This window comes from Podarcis bocagei (assembly GCF_964188305.1).
Source record: "Podarcis bocagei genome assembly, chromosome: 13".
Classification (NCBI taxonomy): domain Eukaryota; kingdom Metazoa; phylum Chordata; class Lepidosauria; order Squamata; family Lacertidae; genus Podarcis; species Podarcis bocagei.
Genome location: NC_138138.1, coordinates 46,582,733 through 46,602,120, shown reverse-complemented (window position 1 = coordinate 46,602,120; position 19,388 = coordinate 46,582,733). Strand labels below are relative to the sequence as shown.

At 47.4% G+C, this 19,388-nt stretch overlaps 1 protein-coding gene and 1 long non-coding RNA gene across 2 annotated transcripts in view; one reads left to right on the top strand and one right to left on the bottom strand.

The window, feature by feature from the left end:
- PLOD3 (procollagen-lysine,2-oxoglutarate 5-dioxygenase 3) overlaps positions 1–19,388 on the bottom strand; it is a 34,728-nt gene that overhangs the window by 14,941 nt on the left and 399 nt on the right. Inside the window, exons 2-4 of the mRNA XM_081168283.1 lie at positions 3,323–3,414; positions 2,467–2,603; positions 1,118–1,334 (exon numbers count right to left, since the gene is read on the bottom strand). Of these exons, the coding sequence (XP_081024409.1) occupies positions 1,118–1,334; positions 2,467–2,603; positions 3,323–3,414 (446 nt within the window). The remainder of the gene's footprint in view (positions 1–1,117; positions 1,335–2,466; positions 2,604–3,322; positions 3,415–19,388) is intronic.
- On the top strand, positions 1,951–4,865 carry LOC308572314. Its single transcript, XR_014001704.1, has 2 exons — positions 1,951–2,238; positions 4,408–4,865. It is a non-coding gene; the product is annotated as an uncharacterized lncRNA (long non-coding RNA).

The following is a 19,388-nucleotide window of genomic DNA, read 5'->3' as shown; positions in this document are numbered from 1 at the left end:
TAGCTGGAGTCAACAGGACAGTTACAGAAGTTCCTGCCAGAAGGTGCTAAGAAGCCAGTCATCAATCAGGCCCTGTTACACTCACATTTGCTGTGCAAGCTTGTAATTTAGCATCTAAAAGGTAAAGATAAAGGACCCCGATAGTTAAGTCCAGTCGCAGACGACTCTGGGGTTGCGGCGCTCATCTCGCTTTACAGGCCGAGGGAGCCGGCCTTTGTCCACAGACAGTTTTTCTGGGTCATGTGGCCAGTATGACTAAGCAGCGCATGGAAACGCCGTTTACCTTCCTGCCGAAGCAGTACCTATTTATCTACTTGCACTTTTTGGCGTGCTTTTGAACTGCTAGGTTGGCAGGAGCTGGGAAAGAGCGACGGGAGCTCACCCCGTCGCAGGGATTCGAACCGCTGACCTTCTGATTGGCAAGCCCAAGAGGCTCAGTGGTTTAGACAACAGCGCCACCTGCGTCCCCTAATCTAGCATCTAGTATAAACTATTAAATAGCTTTTACACTCAATTCCCTCTGCTCCAAGCTTCTAGTCCATATGGCTGTAGATATAAGCTTGCAAGCGTGTGAGCAGCAAATAGCTAGAACCTCAAGCAGAAAGAAAGCGGTAACAGTACTTTTTGGTACAGAAGAGTAGGTCTTTATAGCCCCAGTGAGCATCTCATTCCTTCTTCCAATATAATGCTTTCCTAATACAGTGGTACCTCGGGCTACATACACTACAGGTTACATATGCTTCAGGTTACAAACTCCACTAACCCAGAAATATTACCTCGGGTTAAGAACTTTGCTTCAGGATGAGAACAGAAATCGTGCTCTGGCGGTGTGGCAGCAGTGGGAGGCCCCATTAGCTAAAGTGGTCTTCAGGTTAAGAACAGTTTCAGGTTAAGTACGGACCTCCGGAACGAATTAAGTTCTTAACCTGAGGTACCACTGTATAATGCTTTCCTTCTTAAGTTTCACCTACCCATCCAAACCCGCACAGCTTGCTAAAGAAACGCTGTATTATTTGGAAACCTGGCACTCGGCAACGGAATATTAATTGTGCAAAACCCATGTGCATCTTTGCATAATTGATTCCAGTGGGCCTTCCTAGCACAGAATTCAAGCTACTTTGCTAAATGGGGAGTTGGAGGGGGACAAGGGAAGGGAAGCTGGCCTTTTACCTCCAGAGTTCAGAAAGCGTTTTCCCACGCCCACCGGCGGGTACTTCTCGGCCAGCGACCACTCTGGCCAGCAGAAGCTTTCCGCCGAGAAGACCACGTTGCTCTTGAACTGCAGGAACTTCCAGAGGAGTTCGATGGGGCTGCCTGCCAGGATCACATCGTAGCTGGGAAGCAGACAAGAGGGCAGATTGAGAGCTTTTAGCGAGGGGCCTCAGGTGAGCAAGGCAATGCTTTATCGTGAGGCTGGGACTGCAAGTTCAGCCTGTGGCCGTCTCCAGGAAAAGAGCATGCCCATTTATAATTACTAACAGTACTCATTCAACATTTTATAGAGTCCTAGAACCGTAGAGCTGGAAGGGACCCAGGGGGTCTTCTAGTCCAACCCCCAGCAATGCAGGAATCAAAGTCTAAAGAAGCCCTGACAGGTGGCCATCCAGCCTCTGCTTATAAACCTCCAATAAATGAGAGTCCATCAAATTCCGAGAGAGTCCGTTCCACTGTCGAGCAGCTCTTACCATCATAAAGTTCTTCCTGGTGTTTACTCAGAATCTCCTTTATTGCAATGGGATCCATTCATTCGGGTCGTACCCTCTGGAGCAGCAGAATACAAGCTTGCTGCATCTTCCATGGGGCAGCCCTTTAGTTATTTGAAAATGGCTATCCTATCACCTCTTAGTCTCCTCTTTTCCAGGCTAAACATACCCAGCTCCTTCAACCGTTGGCCATCAGCCTTTTTGGTTTCCAGACCCTTTATCTTCTTGGTGTTGCCCATCAATTTCAATAGCCCTGTGAGGTTGGCTAGGCTAGAAGTAATTGACCTGCCCAAAGCTACCAAACCAGCTTCTATTACCAAGTGGGGGGATTTGAACACAGCTCTTCTCATGTCACCCATTAAAGTGTGGTAAGTCACAAATATCTGGGTGGGAATTAAATGGTCGGCTGCCTCTCTTCCTCAGAGAATGAATATCCCCATCCCAAGCTTCAGTTTCCTCCTGTTTCCATGCCCACCCCCCACTTTCCTCCCTTCAAAAGGAAAAGACTCTGACCTCCCCATCACTCCTTTATCAGGTAAAGTGCAACACCAACTTATTTCCTCGTGACCTGCACAGCTAATATATTGTATCCTCATCTCACCTGCTCTGAGTTTGGGGGCCCACGCAGGCAGAAGAGAAAGAAAAGAAAAGAAAAGTAAAGAAGTGCAACGAAATGAACAGATCAAACATGTAAGTGTTAAGTCACAACAACCCCTCACAGTCAAGTTGTTGCGACTGGCATAGAGAGAATCTGTGAGCTCACCTGTCTACAAACATGACAATTAGGTCCTCCTCATTGGCATGTTTTTTCATTTCCGCCTTCAGCCAGCGGACCTTCTGTCCTCCGCCGACCGTCCGAGCAACGTCCCCACCCTTCCAGTCTTCTCCTAGGCCGAGAGTCTGGGAGACGACAACAGCACAAAAGCAACAGGGGTGGAAATTCGTTATTTTCCTCTAAAGCAAAACTGTCCTTTGACTGATAATGCCTCTTCCACCTTGCCTGGGTGGAACAGGGCCGGCCCACTCACGAGACAAAGTGAGGCGACCGCCTCAGGCGGCAAGATCCACAAGGCCAACAGAGCCATCTTCCAAGGAATGGGCTGCTTGCTGCTGTGGTAGCAACGACAGCGACGGGACATTTCTTGGAGGCTGGATCTGCTGCCTCCATGACAGTCCCACCAAAGCCACTTCTACAGTGGCCTCTTGAAGAGGAGGCGCTGCTGGTCACCCAACCCCAGTGGTACCATTTTGTGGTTCTTCTCAGGTGCCAAAACGTCTTGGGCCTGCCCTGGGATGGAATATAGCCTACTGTGCAAAGGCAAGAATCTCCTCTGCTGCTCTGCCACCTTTGCCTCTGTCCCCTCCCCCATCAATTCACATGTGGCCCCTGGAAGGTTTCCTGTAAGGAAATGTGGCCCTCAAGCTCAGAAAGGTTTTCCCTGGCTGCTGCAATACAGTCATGCCCCATGAGGTACCAGAGAATAAGACTGCTGAGGTAATCCGGGGACAGTTAAATTAAGAGCTGAAATTTGGCTCTACATTCTACCTCCCCCCCCCCTCAAATGTTTTTATTATTTTAATGGAAAGGAAATATCTGCTATTTTCAGAGTTTCTCACACCTTGACAGTGTAGTTGAAGTACTTGGCCGTCCGCAGGAAGCGCTGGTAACCCTCCGTCTCATCTGTGGCAGCTGTCAGTACCAGGAGTTTGCCTGAAAATAGGAACACACATTCCCCAAATAGAGTCAGGAATGGAAACCAGAGGATTTACATATATAAACTGCACCTTGGCTATCAAAGCCAGGATCTATCTCGGGTTCTAAAAAAAGCTAGGTAGGAATTAAGAATGCTTTCCCCCCCAAGCCAGTTCCTCAAAAGCAGAAGATGGCACCATAAGTGCATATTTCCCCTGAAGATTTTTGGAAGCATTCACAGATTGAACAAATCCAGCAATCGTAGAGAATTTAGTAAGAGCTCTTTGTGGAGAGGCGAAGTGTTTGGACACATGAACTTGGAAATTTAATATTGTTAGCCCAATCTTCCCTGGAGGACTTCAGGATTGAAACCAGGCTTTTGGCTGACATCCAATACCCTTTTAAATGTGTGTGTGTGTGGGGGGGGGGAATTTATTGGTTTGTTTTTGTTTTTTATTATGTCTTTTATGAATTTTATATCTTATTCTTATGTTGCGAACCGACCTGAGTGCTATGGCTATAGGGTGGTATGCAAATAATAATAATATTAAAAGCTCTTTTTACACCAGATCCACTTAGGGTTACTCAGCACAGAAAGAGCTTTTAAGCTCTCTGCCTTGCTTGGGTTTGGATGTGCAGGATTTTCCTGTATACACAGAACCCCTGGAAGTGAACCCCCACCTAAGATGGGATCCTACAGTGTAAATCAACAGTGCAAATTGTGAAAGTGGGTCCCATGTTGCAGCTTGGTGAACATGTGTCAGAGATGGGTCTTGGTTCTGGACCAGTTGAAGACCACCGCACGACACTATGCCCAGATTTCACCTCAGGAACCCTCCAACTGAAGGTTTCTAAATTCTTCTCTACTACTGAGAGCTCAGCTTACCAAAGTGTCCCCTCCTCTCTCAGCAGCACAGAGCCTAAGGGCCATCTCCCTCTGTCTACCTTCTCACAAGCTATCACATTCCTGGTGATTAAGTGCTGGAAAAGATCCTCTTCTAATCCTTGCAGGGAGGAGAGAGGCCCAGGGGGAGAGCAGGGGGAGAGCGGAGGAGATCTACACCACCGGGATCCCTGCTAACAGGAGCGAAGATTTTGTGCGCTCAGGCAGGCAGGCATGTTTGGATTGGACCCAGATTCAGATCGCACCGGAGCCACGAACTACACGTATTCCGGGCGTCGGCTGCAAGCGTGTTGAGTAAGCAGAGAAGCTTCCCAAAATCAACACTGCTAGTAGTAGCCAAGGCCAGGCACGATGTGACCCGCTCTTTCGCTGACTCGCTCTTACGCACCAAAGGAAAGAAAGAATTTTGGTTTGCAGGCCGGCATCTAACCAGGCAAAAAGAGATCTGGTCAAATAAGTGTTGTGCATTTGAAAAAGCATGAACTTTTCAACGCAGATGTTTTTTTAACCATCAACTGGTTTGCTAAAGAACACTAATTACAAATAAACTCTTGGTTATAGTGCAGCCAGTAGATATGATAATGATTCCATTTGTATTTAAAAGATGGGAAGCAAGGTTTCCCTCTAAATGCAAGTCAGTCATGGGGCCAATTCTCTCTCGGGCTTTTGTGCAGGAACACTTGGGTCAGCCTACGCAGCCTTCCCAAACCTGGTGCTCTCCAGATGTTTTGGAGGGCAACTGACATCAGCCACAACTGGCCAGCTAGGGCGAATGGGAGCCAAAAACAATTGGAGAGTTTGAGGTTTGGGAAGGCTACCTTACAGGTTCAGGCCTGGATCCAGAATAAGTCTGCAACCCTTCATCCTTCGACCTAAAAGATCACTTTGCCCCTTCTGTACCCAATATATCACTGTGAGAAGGCCTCCTGAAGATCTTATCAGGGGGCCTGTTCTTCACAATATAGGAACAAGGCCTTTATTGTGGTGGCACCTTCCCTTTGGCTTGTATGGGGTGTTACCTCTGGTGGGGAAATGTCATGCTCCTTCTGGGGCAGTTTCTCCACCTTTGGCCCCCAGTCTGCACTCAGCTGTGGCTCCTAGAATCTGTTAGCATGCGACAGCGCACACACCCCAGGAATGGCTTCGACTGGCTGGCTAAACCAGGTGAGGGTAGCCGGTGGGTCTCAAACTCTCTGTGAGTTAGGGACTTCCTCTGCATGCAAAGACAGGCTCTGGCGGATTGAGGGGATGGGACCAATAGTGGATCCAACAAACAAGAATGGGGTTTCTGTACATGCTGTAGAGGGAAGCGAGGGGCAGATGGAAAATAATAATAATAATAATTTATTATTTATACCCCGCCCATCTGGCTGAGTTTCCCCAGCCACTCTGGGCGGCTTCCAACCAAATATTAAAAACAATACAGCATCAGACATTAAAAACTTCCCTAAACAGGGCCGCCGTCAGTTGTCTTTTAAAAGTAAAATAGTTTATTGCCTTGACATCTGCTGGGAGGGCGTTCCACAGGGCAGGCGCCACTACCGAGAAGGCCCTCTGCCTGGTTCCCTGTAACCTCACTTCTTGCAGCGAGGGAACCGCCAGAATGATGGGAGTTGAGATGCTCCTTTAGGTATACAGGACCAAGGCCGTTTAGGGCTTTAAAGGTCAGCACCAACACTCTGAATTGTGCTCGGAAACGTACTGGGAACCAATGAAGATCTTTCAGGACTGGTGTTGTGTGGTCTCAGCAGCCATTCCCAGCCACCAGTCTGGCTGCCGCATTCTGGATTAATTGCAGTTTTCGAGTCACCTTCAAAGGTAGCCCCACGTAGAGCGCATTGCAGTAGTCCAAGCGGGAGAAAACTGATCCTAAACTTCTGCTGCCTTGCGGGGTATCTTTGAGAGAAGAAAAGGCTCAGGAACCCTACCCCAATCTGGAGTGGAGTCCCTAAGACAGTTGGTTGGCATCTTGTACGCCTCCTTGCAGCAGCTTTTGCAGCCAAACTGGTGAAAACGTATTGCTCTGCTTTACTTTGGATCACATCAGCCAGGCCAGGAAGGGAGGTCTTGTCATTTGGGCAGCCCAGGACTTCCAGAGACACTGCCCAAATTTGGGCCCCGGGGAGGTCATTTCAGTGCTGCTAACACAGCAGTTTGGCTTCACCCCTGGAGGCGCACTCCATTGTCTCTTGAGACAGACAGATGCCAGCGCCCAAAACAATACATTCCCTCTAAAATTCCCTCCCTTTGCAAATCATACAGGTACTGCCTCTGTTGTCTTTTGAGAAATCTGCTTCCTCTTCCAAGGAGGCTTTTAAGTGGAGAACCTCAACCCAGTCACCATCTGTGTTCGAATCATCTTAAAGTGTTTTTATATGTGGGACTGTTTTTTAAACATTTGCATGGTTTTCTGCCCATCTAGCAGCAGCATTCCAGCATTTCAGACAAGGAGTCTTTTCCCAGTCTGAGATGCTCCAGCGAATAAACCTGGAATCTTCTGCAAAGCAGATATTCTGCCATGCAGCCTTCCCCAATGAGAAATACGTCAGACTACTAGCAGAAAAAGAACCTTCACTCTTGTACTTGCTGACAAACAACACTGTAAACCATTTTTATTTTTATGTGAGCCGCCATCTCAACAGTGGCATTCATGGCTTCATGGAATATTTGACGATTTTAAAACAGCAGCAAAAATTTCCTGGTATTTGTCCAAGCACTAGACTGGTCCCGCCAACCCTATTTTGGTCTTCCACATCTCAACAAACAGATGAATACGGACGCAATGGATTTCTAGGAGGAGAAAGGCTTCTCTCTACACATGCATGTAAAAAACACACATGCACAGCTTCTCTTGCAGTGGCGGCTGCAACCCACACAGCTGCAGCATTGGCTCAGAGCATCAGAGTAACTCTGCTGGGACCAATGACTCTTCCTGGTTTCCATGGCATCTTCAGCTCAAACCAGCTGTGAGAAATAAGTCTCGATCCAGTGGTCCATTGCCAGGTTTCTGGGGAGTGGGGCCTAGTGAGTCATCCCACCAACACAGTTCCTTTTGACTCATAGGAATCTCTGTCTTATCCTGCATAAAACCACTGTGGCATCGCAATTCATGATTGGCGATTCAGACAGTCAGTGGCTCCTCCAGGGTTTCAGACGCGACTCTCTCTCCCAGGTCTACCTGGAGAGATCAGGAATTGAACCTGGGCAGATTCTCTATCACTCAGCTATGGTCTTTCCCACACCATATATATATATATGCGTATATATTCACACAAACACACCTTAGAGGCCAACTAAATTTGTCTTGGTATAAGCTTTCATGTGCATGCACACTTCTTCAGATACGAAAGCTTATATCAAGATCAAACTTAGTTGGTCTCTAAGGTGCTACTGAACTATCTCTCTCTCTCTCTCTCTATATATATATATATAAAATCGACTCCATCAGACCAACACAGCTACCTACCTGAATCTATATCTACCTGAATTTCAATTTTACACATCTTGCTGCTGTTCCAGAAATGATGGGAACCTGAGCAAAATCCATGTAATGCAATGAGTTCCACAGGCTTCGCCAAACACACAGAGAGGCCGTATGTGCTTACATGGCACAATGGCATCCACACATTGGCACAGTAAGCCTCTGTGACCACACAGCAAGGGCAGCGTCTCTGAAACCTACATGACCAGAGTGGAAGCCAGCGGATTCTGGTAAATCTCAAGTTCCAGCCCGGTCAATGGAAGCGTCAGAATGGAATTGTAGACTCCTGACCAGGTAGTGCCATTTCGGAATACGAGAGGGTGGACATGGAAAGAGCAGTTTTAAAAACACACCCGTTGAAAAACTCCTTGCAAAATGAAGAACTTGCAGGAAGAAAGGTAGCTGAGCCCTGCTGTGTTAGTCTTCTGTTTCAGGGCGTTTAAAAAAGCAAAATGAAAACCCCCAGGATTCTTTCTAAAATTCCTTACAAGACAGAAATGGATCTGGTCTCTTATTTCCATTTGCTGCTCAATTCCACACTTGGCAGAGAGGCATTTTGCGCCACCTTCACCCTGCACAAGAATGCAAAATCAATAAAATCATTTGCGTATTTTATTATGTGCACGCCACACCTACCCTCCAAGCAGCTCAATTCTCTCCCCCGCCTCATTTCATCCTTCCAACAACCCTGCGTGGTAGTTTAGACTGGGACCGAGTGGAGATTTTAACCATAGTCCAACATCTAAGGCCATGCACCATGTGGGCAGAGTAGTTTAATAGTAGCAATTATTCAGAGCCGAGTCTCTGCAATCAATCTAATGGCGGACGGAATTAAAATGAGAATAAAAGGCACATTGTCTTTGGAGTTTCCTGAGACAAGAGTGATGGGCAGATATCTTGATGGGCCCTGTCTCTCCTCGCCGTTCCCAGCTATTAAAAACACACACGCAAGAGCTGTGTCTCTGAGGCCTGGCCCAGCTAAGTGGTAACTCCATCCTGGGTCCCCTCCGCTCTCCTCCTTTTAAATCCCTGTGCGTCCCCTTTTGGCTCCGATGGTCCCAGACAGCGCCAGGGCCTCTGGCTCCTCAATGGGCCTTTCAGGGGATCAGGAATGCAGCCTTGGGGGAAGGCCAAGGCTGCTGCTCTGTCAGGAGGCCTCTGGCTCACAAGGGAAGGTCCCTCCTAGTCGGAGGGTAAAATTTGCACAGAGAAAGCCGTACCTTGGGGAGAAAGAGGACAAGGGTGATTTTGGTCACCCAGGGAGAGAGAGAGCAGAAGCAGAGGGAAAAGAGGATGCTAAGACTTCCTTAGGAAGCGGCTTTGTACAATGGTACCTTGGTTCTCAAACTTAATCCGTTCCGGAATTCCGTTCCAAAACCAAAGCGTTCCAAAACCAAGGCACGCTTTCCCATAGAAAGGACTGCAAAACGGATCGATCCATTCCAGACTTTTAAAAACAACCCCTAAAACAGCAGTTTAGCAGGAATTTTACTATCTAATGAGACCATTGATCCATAAAATGAAAGCAATAATCAATGTACTGTACTATAAACTAAATGAAGACAGTATTGTAGGTGATCAAAATTTAAATTAATTTTTTCTTTCTTTCTTGCACTGATGATAGTCATTGTTTTTTCCCCATTTCCGCAGTCACACAATCAATCGATCAGTAGCTGAACCGGGTTCCACACAGTCACAAAAACAAATCTACCGAAAAAGCCTGAAAAACAAAAACGCAAAATAAATAGCAAAAACAAAAGCACCAAGTCTGGTTCTGGAAGTCCGTTTGACTCCTGAAATTTTTGGAAACCAAGGTGCAGCTTCTGATTGGTGCAGGTGCCCCGGAAACAATAGCTGACAACCCCATCAGACGTTCAGCTTCCGAAAAATGTTTGAAAACCAGAACCCCTACATCCAGGTTTTCAGCATTTGAGTACCAAGGTACCACTGTACTTGGGAAAAGGCCATGGCTCGGCTATAGAGCATCTCCAGGTAGGGATGGGAAAGATACCTGGTTTGAAATCTTGTAAATGGACCAGTGGGTTGATGACTCAGTCTAAGGCAGCTCCCTAGGTTCCTTGTGCAGACTCAGGTCACTGCCTCATCTGGCGAAGTAATGTCCGCACGGACAGGCAGCGAATCTCCAGTCTCTCCCAGTCCTACCTGGATTTCCTGGAGACTGAACCTGAGGCCATCTGCATGCAAAGCATATGCTCTGCTAGTCCTTCCCCTAACAGCTACTTCAAGCAAATGTAAATGTGCCTCAGCTGATGCAGCCCTCAGTCTGAGAAAAAGGTTTCCCATCTGAGCTCTGGCAACAAAAAGAGGCTGCCTTTAAACCAGGGTGGATTTGATTTAAATCACTAGTAAGCAAGACTTGATTTAAATCATATTTCTTACAGAAAGACTCATTCTTGCTGGTGTACTCTTACTATTTACAACCATTTTTACAGTTATATCAACAATTATTGATTTGGTTATACTATTAGAAATACATATACCGATAATTATGAAATTATTGTGAGGTTTTATAAGTTAACTGTTTGTATTTGGACAACTTTTCCGCCGTACTTTATTGGAAGGAGAAATATAATCATTTCCTTAATAACAATTTATTTAACCAAAACAATAACATGATAGCATATGTATCCATGTTTGTTAACTGGTGTGGTTAAACAATTTAAACAAAAAACAAAAAACTTAGACCGAGTTTAGCACACATGAAAAACTTAAAACAAATCCTTATTTCCTGATGAATAGCCTTTGGGCTATAATGTAACTTAAATAGATAACTATCTTTAGAAATATTTTTCCTCCAAAAGCATTTTATTTTAAAAATCCGTTTTAAATGCCAAAAATCCGCTGGAAAAAAATCCTTTATTTTTATGCTTTAAACCCAAGCCAAAAAGAAGCCATCCTTCCCACATCAAAACAAACTTCTCCTGAACAAGGGTTTCTCCTCTCAGCTGTCGGCGCCGCCACCTAGCCTGCCAACCTACGATTGTATCCCTCTGGCAATATTTTCCAAGCTACTATTTTTCGCTCCTCAAACTCTGGAAAGTCTGGCGAGAGCCTTCCCAGCCCGTCCCACTCCCTGTGTCGCCAGAGAATTCGAGAACCGACCAGCAACGTCTCAAATTGTCCCGTGCGCTCAGACAGAGAGAAGCTGAAGAAAAAGGCACCAGTCAGTCAGAGGCAACTGAGAAAGGGAAGAAAGAAAAGTTATTCAGCAGCCGCCTAACAAAACCTGCCGCAGGAGCGAGGAATAATGGACGAAAAGAAAGAGCATTAAGAGGAATGAGAAAACCCTATGTGAAGAAGTGGTCAAACTTTGTGCTCGAATATTCCCAGTTCAACAGATAAATTAAGTTAGTGCTGAGGGAAAAGTAGCAGGCATGTTAGCTCCATGTGAGGAGGGGAAAACATCTGTGGACTTTCCAGTTGCTGATGGACTACAATACCCATCATCCTCAATCATTGGCCATGCCTCCCTCACCCTTTCCTTCATTGTGAACAGGTCTTGGTACAGTGGTGCCCCGCAAGACGAATGCCTCGCAAGACGGAAAACTCGCTAGACGAAAGAGTTTTCAGTTTTGGAGGTGCTTCGCAAAACGAATCTCCTATGGGCTTGCTTCGCAAGACGAAAATGTCTTGCGAGTTCCTGCGGGATTTTTTTCCCTCCCCAGCTTTTTCTAAGCTGCTAAGCCACTTATCAGCTGATCCGATAAGCTGATAAATCGCTAAAAGCCGCTAATAGCGCTAATCCGTCAATTGGCTTGCTTCGCAAAACGAAAAAACCGCTAGACGAAGAGAATCACGGAACGGATTCTTTTCGTCTTGTGAGGCACCACTGTACCATGTTTGCATCCGAGGAAAGAAGGAGCTGGCTGGGAGATTACTCCTGTGGCTGCATGGTTTGGCTTATCACGCCGTCCAAACTGGGTTACAACCAGTTAAAAATACAGTATTAAAAACAGTTAAGCCACAATCAAAAATAGGGTGAGCCCTAAAACACATCTCTCAGGTGTCAAGGCCACGAGAACCAGGTGTGCCTTTACCTTTCTGTGTGGTGGGAACGCCACAGCTCGGCGGCTACCGCAAAAAAAAGCCCTCACACATCCCACACTACCAGGTGGGCTCCCTCGGACAATCTTGGCAGCGAAGAGGGTCTGTAGGGACGGACTGCAGTGTTAGAAACTCAGGTAGATAATCTAGGCACCAAATGGCTCCTTAAACCAGGGCTACAGTTGCCAAAACTGAATGCCTGGTTGGCATTCTGAGGCCAGACGGCTCGAAAATCGCCTTTTTCTATACGACTTTTTGGTTTCTGAAATTCATTCTGATTGTGGCCTTTCAGATATTGGGAGCCTAAGTTGTTTAGGGCTTTAAATGTTATGGCAGAATGAAACCTTAGGCTGCAGGCCTGGTGCTTTAAATTACCTTCCAATTATGCTCAAGCCAACTTATGCTTGCTTCAGTCTGGAATTGTACAAACCATGTTTCTCCTCTCCTAAGGATTCAGCCCTTTAGCAATCGTTTAGCCACAGACAGAGAGTGCAGAAAAAGGACATCTGCTGCAACCTAGTAAGATTTAGAACTAGGAATCTCTAATCCTTGAGCCCAAATAGAGAAAATGCAAATAAATATGATAATGTCTTAGTCTGGCGGTGTTCCATTCGTGAACATAGCAATACCTCTCAAAAACCGGACAGCTGTCTCCACGGTCCGTATATTTCCTTTGGCAGTCAGTAATATTTCGCAAAGCCGGAAGTCACCAGCCCCATGAAATCCTATCCATCAACTTCTGTAAAAATAATTACTGGCAGAGCTGAGTGGGGGGCGAGAGAGAGGCCATCTCCCTGGAACTCACATTGGAGAGCTGTCCTTAAACAACACTAAGCCACCGAGAAAGATCTATGAAGGACAGGATCCAAGCCAAATTGCAAGCTGGGCTGCTCCATCGCCATCCCAAACAGGAAACACAATGTTTGGAAAACAACAAGAGAAGGGACTCACTTTACAGAGAGTCTACATTGAATAAAAAGGTCCAGCCACCCAAATCTGGTCGGCAGTGCCGCATAGTGGTTAGAGCAGCCTTTCTGAACTTTGGGCTCTTAGATGCTGTTGAACTACAACTCCCATCATTCATAGCCAGCACGGTCTTCGGTCAGGGATCATGGGAGCCATAGTTCAAGAACGTCTGGGGACCCCAGGTTGAGAACGGCTGGTAAGTGTGTTGGAACAGGACCTCGGAGAGCAGGGTTCAAATTCCCACTCGGCCATGAAGCACCCTGCCTCTCAGCCTGACCTACCTGACAGAGTCTTTGTGGGGATTAAATGGGGTCCATTCATTTCAAATGGATCTTCTCCAGCTGGATTGTTGGCCTAGAGCAGCCTTTCTCAACCTGTGGGTCCCCAGATGTTGAACTACAACTCCCATCACCCCTAGCTAGCAAGGCCAGAGCTCAGGGATGATGGGAGTTGTAGTCCAACAACATCTGGGGACCCACAGGTTGAGAACCGCTGGTCTAGAGGTATGATTCTTGTTTAGGGTACGAGAGGTCCCAGGTTCAAATCCCGGACGATCCTTGTATTTATAGCCTGGATAGCTCAGTTGGTTAGAGCATGGTACTGATAATGCCAAGGTTGCAGGTTTGATCCCCGTATGGAACAATTCTATGGTTCCACTCTGAGGAGGCATCCAATCCACAGCCTGCTCAAGAACTTATTCATATATTATAGAGGAAATACATTCAATTTGGGCTCTTCGACACATATGATTTTAAAATTATTATTGATTGATTATATTTGTATGTTGCAGACGTAAAAAGCCTGTGGGCAACTCACAGATAAAACAAGGCATGCAATGTCATAAATACAAATGCTTTTATAAAAAATGCACAGGCGATAAATCACCTCGAGCCAAACTGCTAACAGCAAGAGCCCCCGCTTTCAAGCACAAAACTTGCTATACACAAAACCCTTTTCAAGAGGCAACAGCCCCAGCAGACAATATTAATAACCAGCTAAAAAGCTGCTAAACGATAACATGCTGAAACTCCTAAAATGATGCCAAGAAGATGGTACGTTTCTTTTGTGCCCCCCGTTTTGTTGCTTGTGCCTTGCATTTTCAAGTGCATGCTTACAACACACAACCCTAAAAATAGGTTAAGTGTGAGTTGGGCTCAAAGGGTGTCCCAATGCATTACTTCCAAGAGCTCACTTTGCTTTAGAGTAGGGATGGGGAACCAACCCTCTACATCTTCTTGGACTCCAGCTCCCATCAGCCCCAGTCAGCGCAGCCAATGGCTGGAGACGATGGGAGTTGGAGTCCTGCAATATCTGGTGGGCCACTGGCTTCCCCATTCCCACTTTAGCAGTTGCCAGCTCTCGACTTCAGAAGTTTGAAGGAACTATAAAGATATGTATCTATGGACTGCCTCTCCCTGTATGCCCCGCGGAGGACCTTAAGGTCCATAAATAGCAACACCCTAGCCTCAACCAGGGCCAGGGCTTTTTCAACACTGGCTCCGGCCTGGTGGAACGCTCTGTCTCATGAGACCAGGGCCCTGCAGGATTTAATAATAATAATAATAATAAATTTTATTTATATCCCGCCCTCCCCAGCCACAGCCGGGCTCAGGGCGGCTAACAACAATCAAATAATAATCACACAATCTAAAAATATTTCATTATAAAAATTAATTAAATCAAATTGATGGCAACCAATTAAGCAGAATTATGTGCAGGTTGCCAGAGGAGGGAGTCAGGCTGCGCCCTGACCAAAGGCCTGGCGGAACAACTCTGTCTTGCAGGCCCTGCGGAAAGATGTCAGGTCCCGCAGGGCCCTAGTCTCTTTTGACAGAGCATTCCACCAGGTTGGAGCTGCAGCCGAGAAGGCCCTGGCTCTAGTTGAGGCCAGCCTAACCTCTCTGAGGCCTGGGACCTTGAGGATGTTATTATTTGCAGACCGTAGGTTTCTCTGTGGGGCATACCAGGAGAGGCGGTCCCGTAGGTACGAGGGTCCTAGGCCGTATAGGGCTTTAAAGGTTAAAACCAGCACCTTAAACCTGATCCTGTACTCCACCGGGAGCCAGTGCAGCTGGTATAATACCGGATGAATGTGGTCTCGCAGCGAAGACCCCATAAGGAGTCTCGCCGCGGCATTCTGCACCCGCTGGAGTTTCTGGGTCAGTCTCAAGGGCAGCCCCACGTAGAGCGAGTTACAATAATCCAGTCTGGAGGTGACCGTCGCATGGATCACCGTGGCTAGGTCAGGACGAGAGAGATAAGGGGCCAACTGCTTAGCTTGGCGGAGATGAAAAAATGCCGCCTTTGTTATAGCTGTAATCTGCGACTCCATAGAAAGGGAGGTATCGAAGATTACACCCAAACTCTTAACGGCCGGTGCTGGCACTAATTGCACCCCCGCAAGAGATGGGAGTTGCCCCCTCGATCCCATATTGTCCCGCCCCAGCCAGAGGACCTCTGTCTTCGAAGGATTTAACTTCAACCGGCTCCCACGTAACCATCCAGCCACAGCTTCCAGACATCTGGTCAGTGTGTCTGGGGCCGAGTCAGGATGGCCATCCATCAACAGATAGAGTTGGGTGTCATCAGCATACTGATGGCAACCCAGCCCAAAACTCCGGACAAGCTGGGCGAGGGGGCGCATAAAGATGTTAAAAAGCATCGGGGAGAGAATTGCACCCTGAGGCACTCCACACACCAAGGAGTGGCGTGATGACAATTCCCCCCCAAGCGCCACCCTCTGTCCCCGACCAGAGAGAAACGAGCGCAGCCATTGAAGGACTGTGCCCTGGATCCCCACGTCGGCAAGGCGGTGGTCCAGGAGTTCGTGATCGACCATGTCAAAGGCTGCTGACAGATCTAGAAGAATCAGCAGCCCTGACCCGCCTCGATCCAGCTGCCTGCGGAGATCATCTGTTAGGGCGACCAGAGCCGTCTCGGTCCCATGACCAGCGCGGAAGCCGGACTGGAATGGGTCCAGAGCAGATGTTTCATCCAGAAACCTACCAAGCTGTTCAGCAACCGCTCTCTCAATCACCTTACCCAGGAATGGAAGATTCGAGACCGGGCGGTAATTGGATAGATCTGAGGGATCTAATGATGTTTTCTTTAAGAGCGGACGCACCACCGCCTCCTTCAGTTCCCCTGGGAATATCCCGGTGCCAAGGGACAAATTGATGATATCCCCCAGGGGGCCCCGCACCTCGTCTGGACACGCTCTAATCAGCCATGACGGGCACGGGTCAAGAGGACAGGTGGTGGGCTTTCCAGCTTGGAGGAATCTGTCCACATCGGCTGGAGATATCCGGTCAAAGTGGTCCAATACTGGACCCGAGGACAGTCGAGGGGCCTCCAGTTCCTTTATTGTATCCAAATTGGCAGGGAGGTCATGGCGGAGCAACAGGACCTTCTCCGCAAAAAAGCTCGCAAATGCCTCACAGCTGTGTGTCAGATTGTTATTTAAATTTGGCTGTCCTTCAAGGGACGTTAAAGACCGAATTATACTAAATAATTGCGCCGGGCGAGAGCTAGCGGATGCAATGGAGGCCGAGAAGTAAGACTTCTTAGCAGCCTTCACTGCCATCTCATAGGTTTTCATAAAAACCCTATAAGATGTTCTTGAGGCTCCGTCACGGGCACCCCGCCATACTCGCTCTAGCCGTCTGAGGTCCCGCTTCATTTTCCGAAGCTCCTCGGTAAACCAGGGAGCCCGGTTTCTGCGGGGTCGCAGAGGGCGCTTAGGTGCGATCTCATCGATGGCTGCCAGGAGCTGGGTATTTGATTTCTTTCTGCAGGGCCTGTAAGACAGAGTTGTTCTGCCTGGCCTTTGGCTTGGAACCAGCCTCTTTCCTTTTCCTTTTGTGATGGAACCCCTATTTGGGGACTTCCCTGGCTTTTCTGGCCCGCGTAGGACCAGTCTGGATAGTTGGCCTTGGTGAAGATTTGATGTTTTCTCCCCCCCAAAACAGTCTTTGATCTGGGCTTCCACTGAAACAAGGCTGCATTTTAAGTAGTATTTTAGTCTTGTTTTTAAATTTGTATTTTAATCAATTGTTTTTTTATCTGATGTTAGCTGCCCTGAGCCCGGGGAGGGCAGGGTATAAATAAAAATAAACAGATAAATAAAAGGCAAGTATTTCAGCCACAGAGGAACCAAGGCGGGCCAGACCACAATGAGTCACACAAGCCAGGAGCAAGAGAATTGCCACCTTTGTAAATTCAGCAATGCAGTTAGGTCATTTTAAACTCTGGACTTTATGGCCTTATGGGTGGAAAGGGAGCTCTTTAGATGCCAATGCCAGTTTTCAGTTCAAAATGCGGTAAGTCAGCCCTGCTGGAATTGAGGAGTCCTCATTCTCGTGAAGAGCCCTCGAAATTCAGCCCTGAAGTCCTGCCCTGATGGACTTCCTAGAGGACACATAGAAACATCCAGTTAGCTACGCTAAGAATGCTGGACTTAGATGAACCTCAGTGTGATCCAGCACAGTAAGCTATGACTACTACCGTCCTAATATTACCATAATCAAGAACAGCAGCAGCAGCAGCAAAACAACCATGAAATATTTCTGGGCAGCAGTTAAGTTGCAATTTTGCAAATTCTGTTAAGTCGCCAAGTCTGCAACTTTCACATCACAAGCAAAAGGCAGTAAAAGACGCTTCCTCAAACCAAGAAGAAGAGCAGCAGGAGGAACTGTTTTTCTGTCCCAAGGGTAGAGGGTACGATGTTGCAGAAGAGCCACAACAGCATGTCAGAGGATTCATGGATACTGAAGCAGTGTGGGGTATAGACTCAAAACCTCCCACAACCCAACCATGGCGAGATTATGTAGGTCAGCATCCACTGGAAAAGAAGGCTCACAAAGAGAGAATGAACCAAGACAGGCCAAGTCACCACCTGGACAAAGCACTAAACTATCAACAATACATTCTTTGATTAGCTACAAAGCGCTTGTCAGATCTTGGCAAAAATAATAAAATGACTTGGCAAAAAAGGAAACCTGCATCAGGGGTTGTGGACTGCAGGCTGGTGGGATCTACTTTGTTTTGTACCAGAACTCTTGAGATCTACGAAGTTGGATCTGTTGCAAAAGACAAACACTTAGAGAAATCCTATGCATAAGAAGCCGATGAACAGTAGGGCTGCTGCTGCTCCTCCTCTGGCAGAAGAAAAACAAGTATTTTTAAGACTGTTCTGTGCCAGGCTGCCTGAGCTGAAGTAGGGCACAGCCACTGATCACCTTAATCCTAGCTGTCCATTCCGTTTTTGAAGTCATCCAAGTTGGTGGCCATTATTGCTTCTCACCTGACCCTTGTCACAACCTTTCCTCCCTGCTCCCCTGTTACACCCAAACACATCAGTGCATAATATTAGTGCCATGTGTGTGTCTGCACACACATTTTGTAAAGATGGCCCTGGTAACATTTCCCTTATTCCACTATCACATGGACTATATAAATACACACACACCTTTCTGATTTCCCTCTGTTCCCCCTCTGCCTGGCTCACTTGGTCAATCACAAGGAACTGGATGTACAAATGGTTATTTGCAACCAAGAATGTCACTGAACTACAACTCCCACAATCCTCAACCACCGGTTCACACTGCCTGGGGGCTGACGCGAGTCGGGAGCCCAACACCATCTGTAGGGCTACACCAGGCATAGGCAAACTCGGCTCTCCAGATATTTTGAGACTACAATTCCCACCATCCCTATAGGCAAACGCGGCCCTCCAGATGTTTTGGGACTACAACTCCCATCATCCCTAGCTAACATGACCAGTGGTCAGGGATGATGGGAGTTGTAGTCTCAAAACATCTGGAGAGCAGAGTTTGCCTATGCCTGGGCTACACATTTTCCGTCTCTGCAAACGTCACTGCCTTGCTTTCAGACCCGAAAGTGATGCGCTCGCTCCAGATGTTGGGCATGACCTCATCATCCCAGGTTCACTGGTCGGGACTGATGGGAGTTGGGAGTCCACCACCTCAATGGCTGCTTACCCGCTCAGATACCCCACAACTAATTCTCCCCAGGCCTCCTCACTGGCCCAAGTAGGACTAATTCAGCCAGCTAGCCCTGGTGACTATCTAATGCTTATTGGATGGAATTCCCCCAAATTGATCTTTGAACTTTATTGTTATTCATGGTTTTATACTGCATTTTATGCGGCTTCTATGTTGTATTACAATTAAGTGTTTTGAATTTGTTGTTAGCCGCCCTGAGCCCGGTTTTCTGAACCGGCAAGGACGTGGTATAAATAAATAAAAATATTTATTATTATTATTATTATTATAGTCCCTCCCGCTTCTCCCAGAAAGCGAAAAGAAAGGCCAGCAATTGTGCAAGGCGCTGGCGCAAAGCTTGCAATTCCCGGGTCGATCCTCTTTTTTTCGTTATTTGCCAAAATGCCTTTCTCCCTCCTCGTGTGCATATGACACCCGACCCCCCCCCCCCATTTTTGCACCTCCCCCTGCAACCTCTGCCTCATTCCGGCGTGCAAACACCCGATCCCTGGAAAGGTCATTCTGCTACCGATCCTTGACAACCCCCTACCCCACTCCACCCCGATCTCGTCTC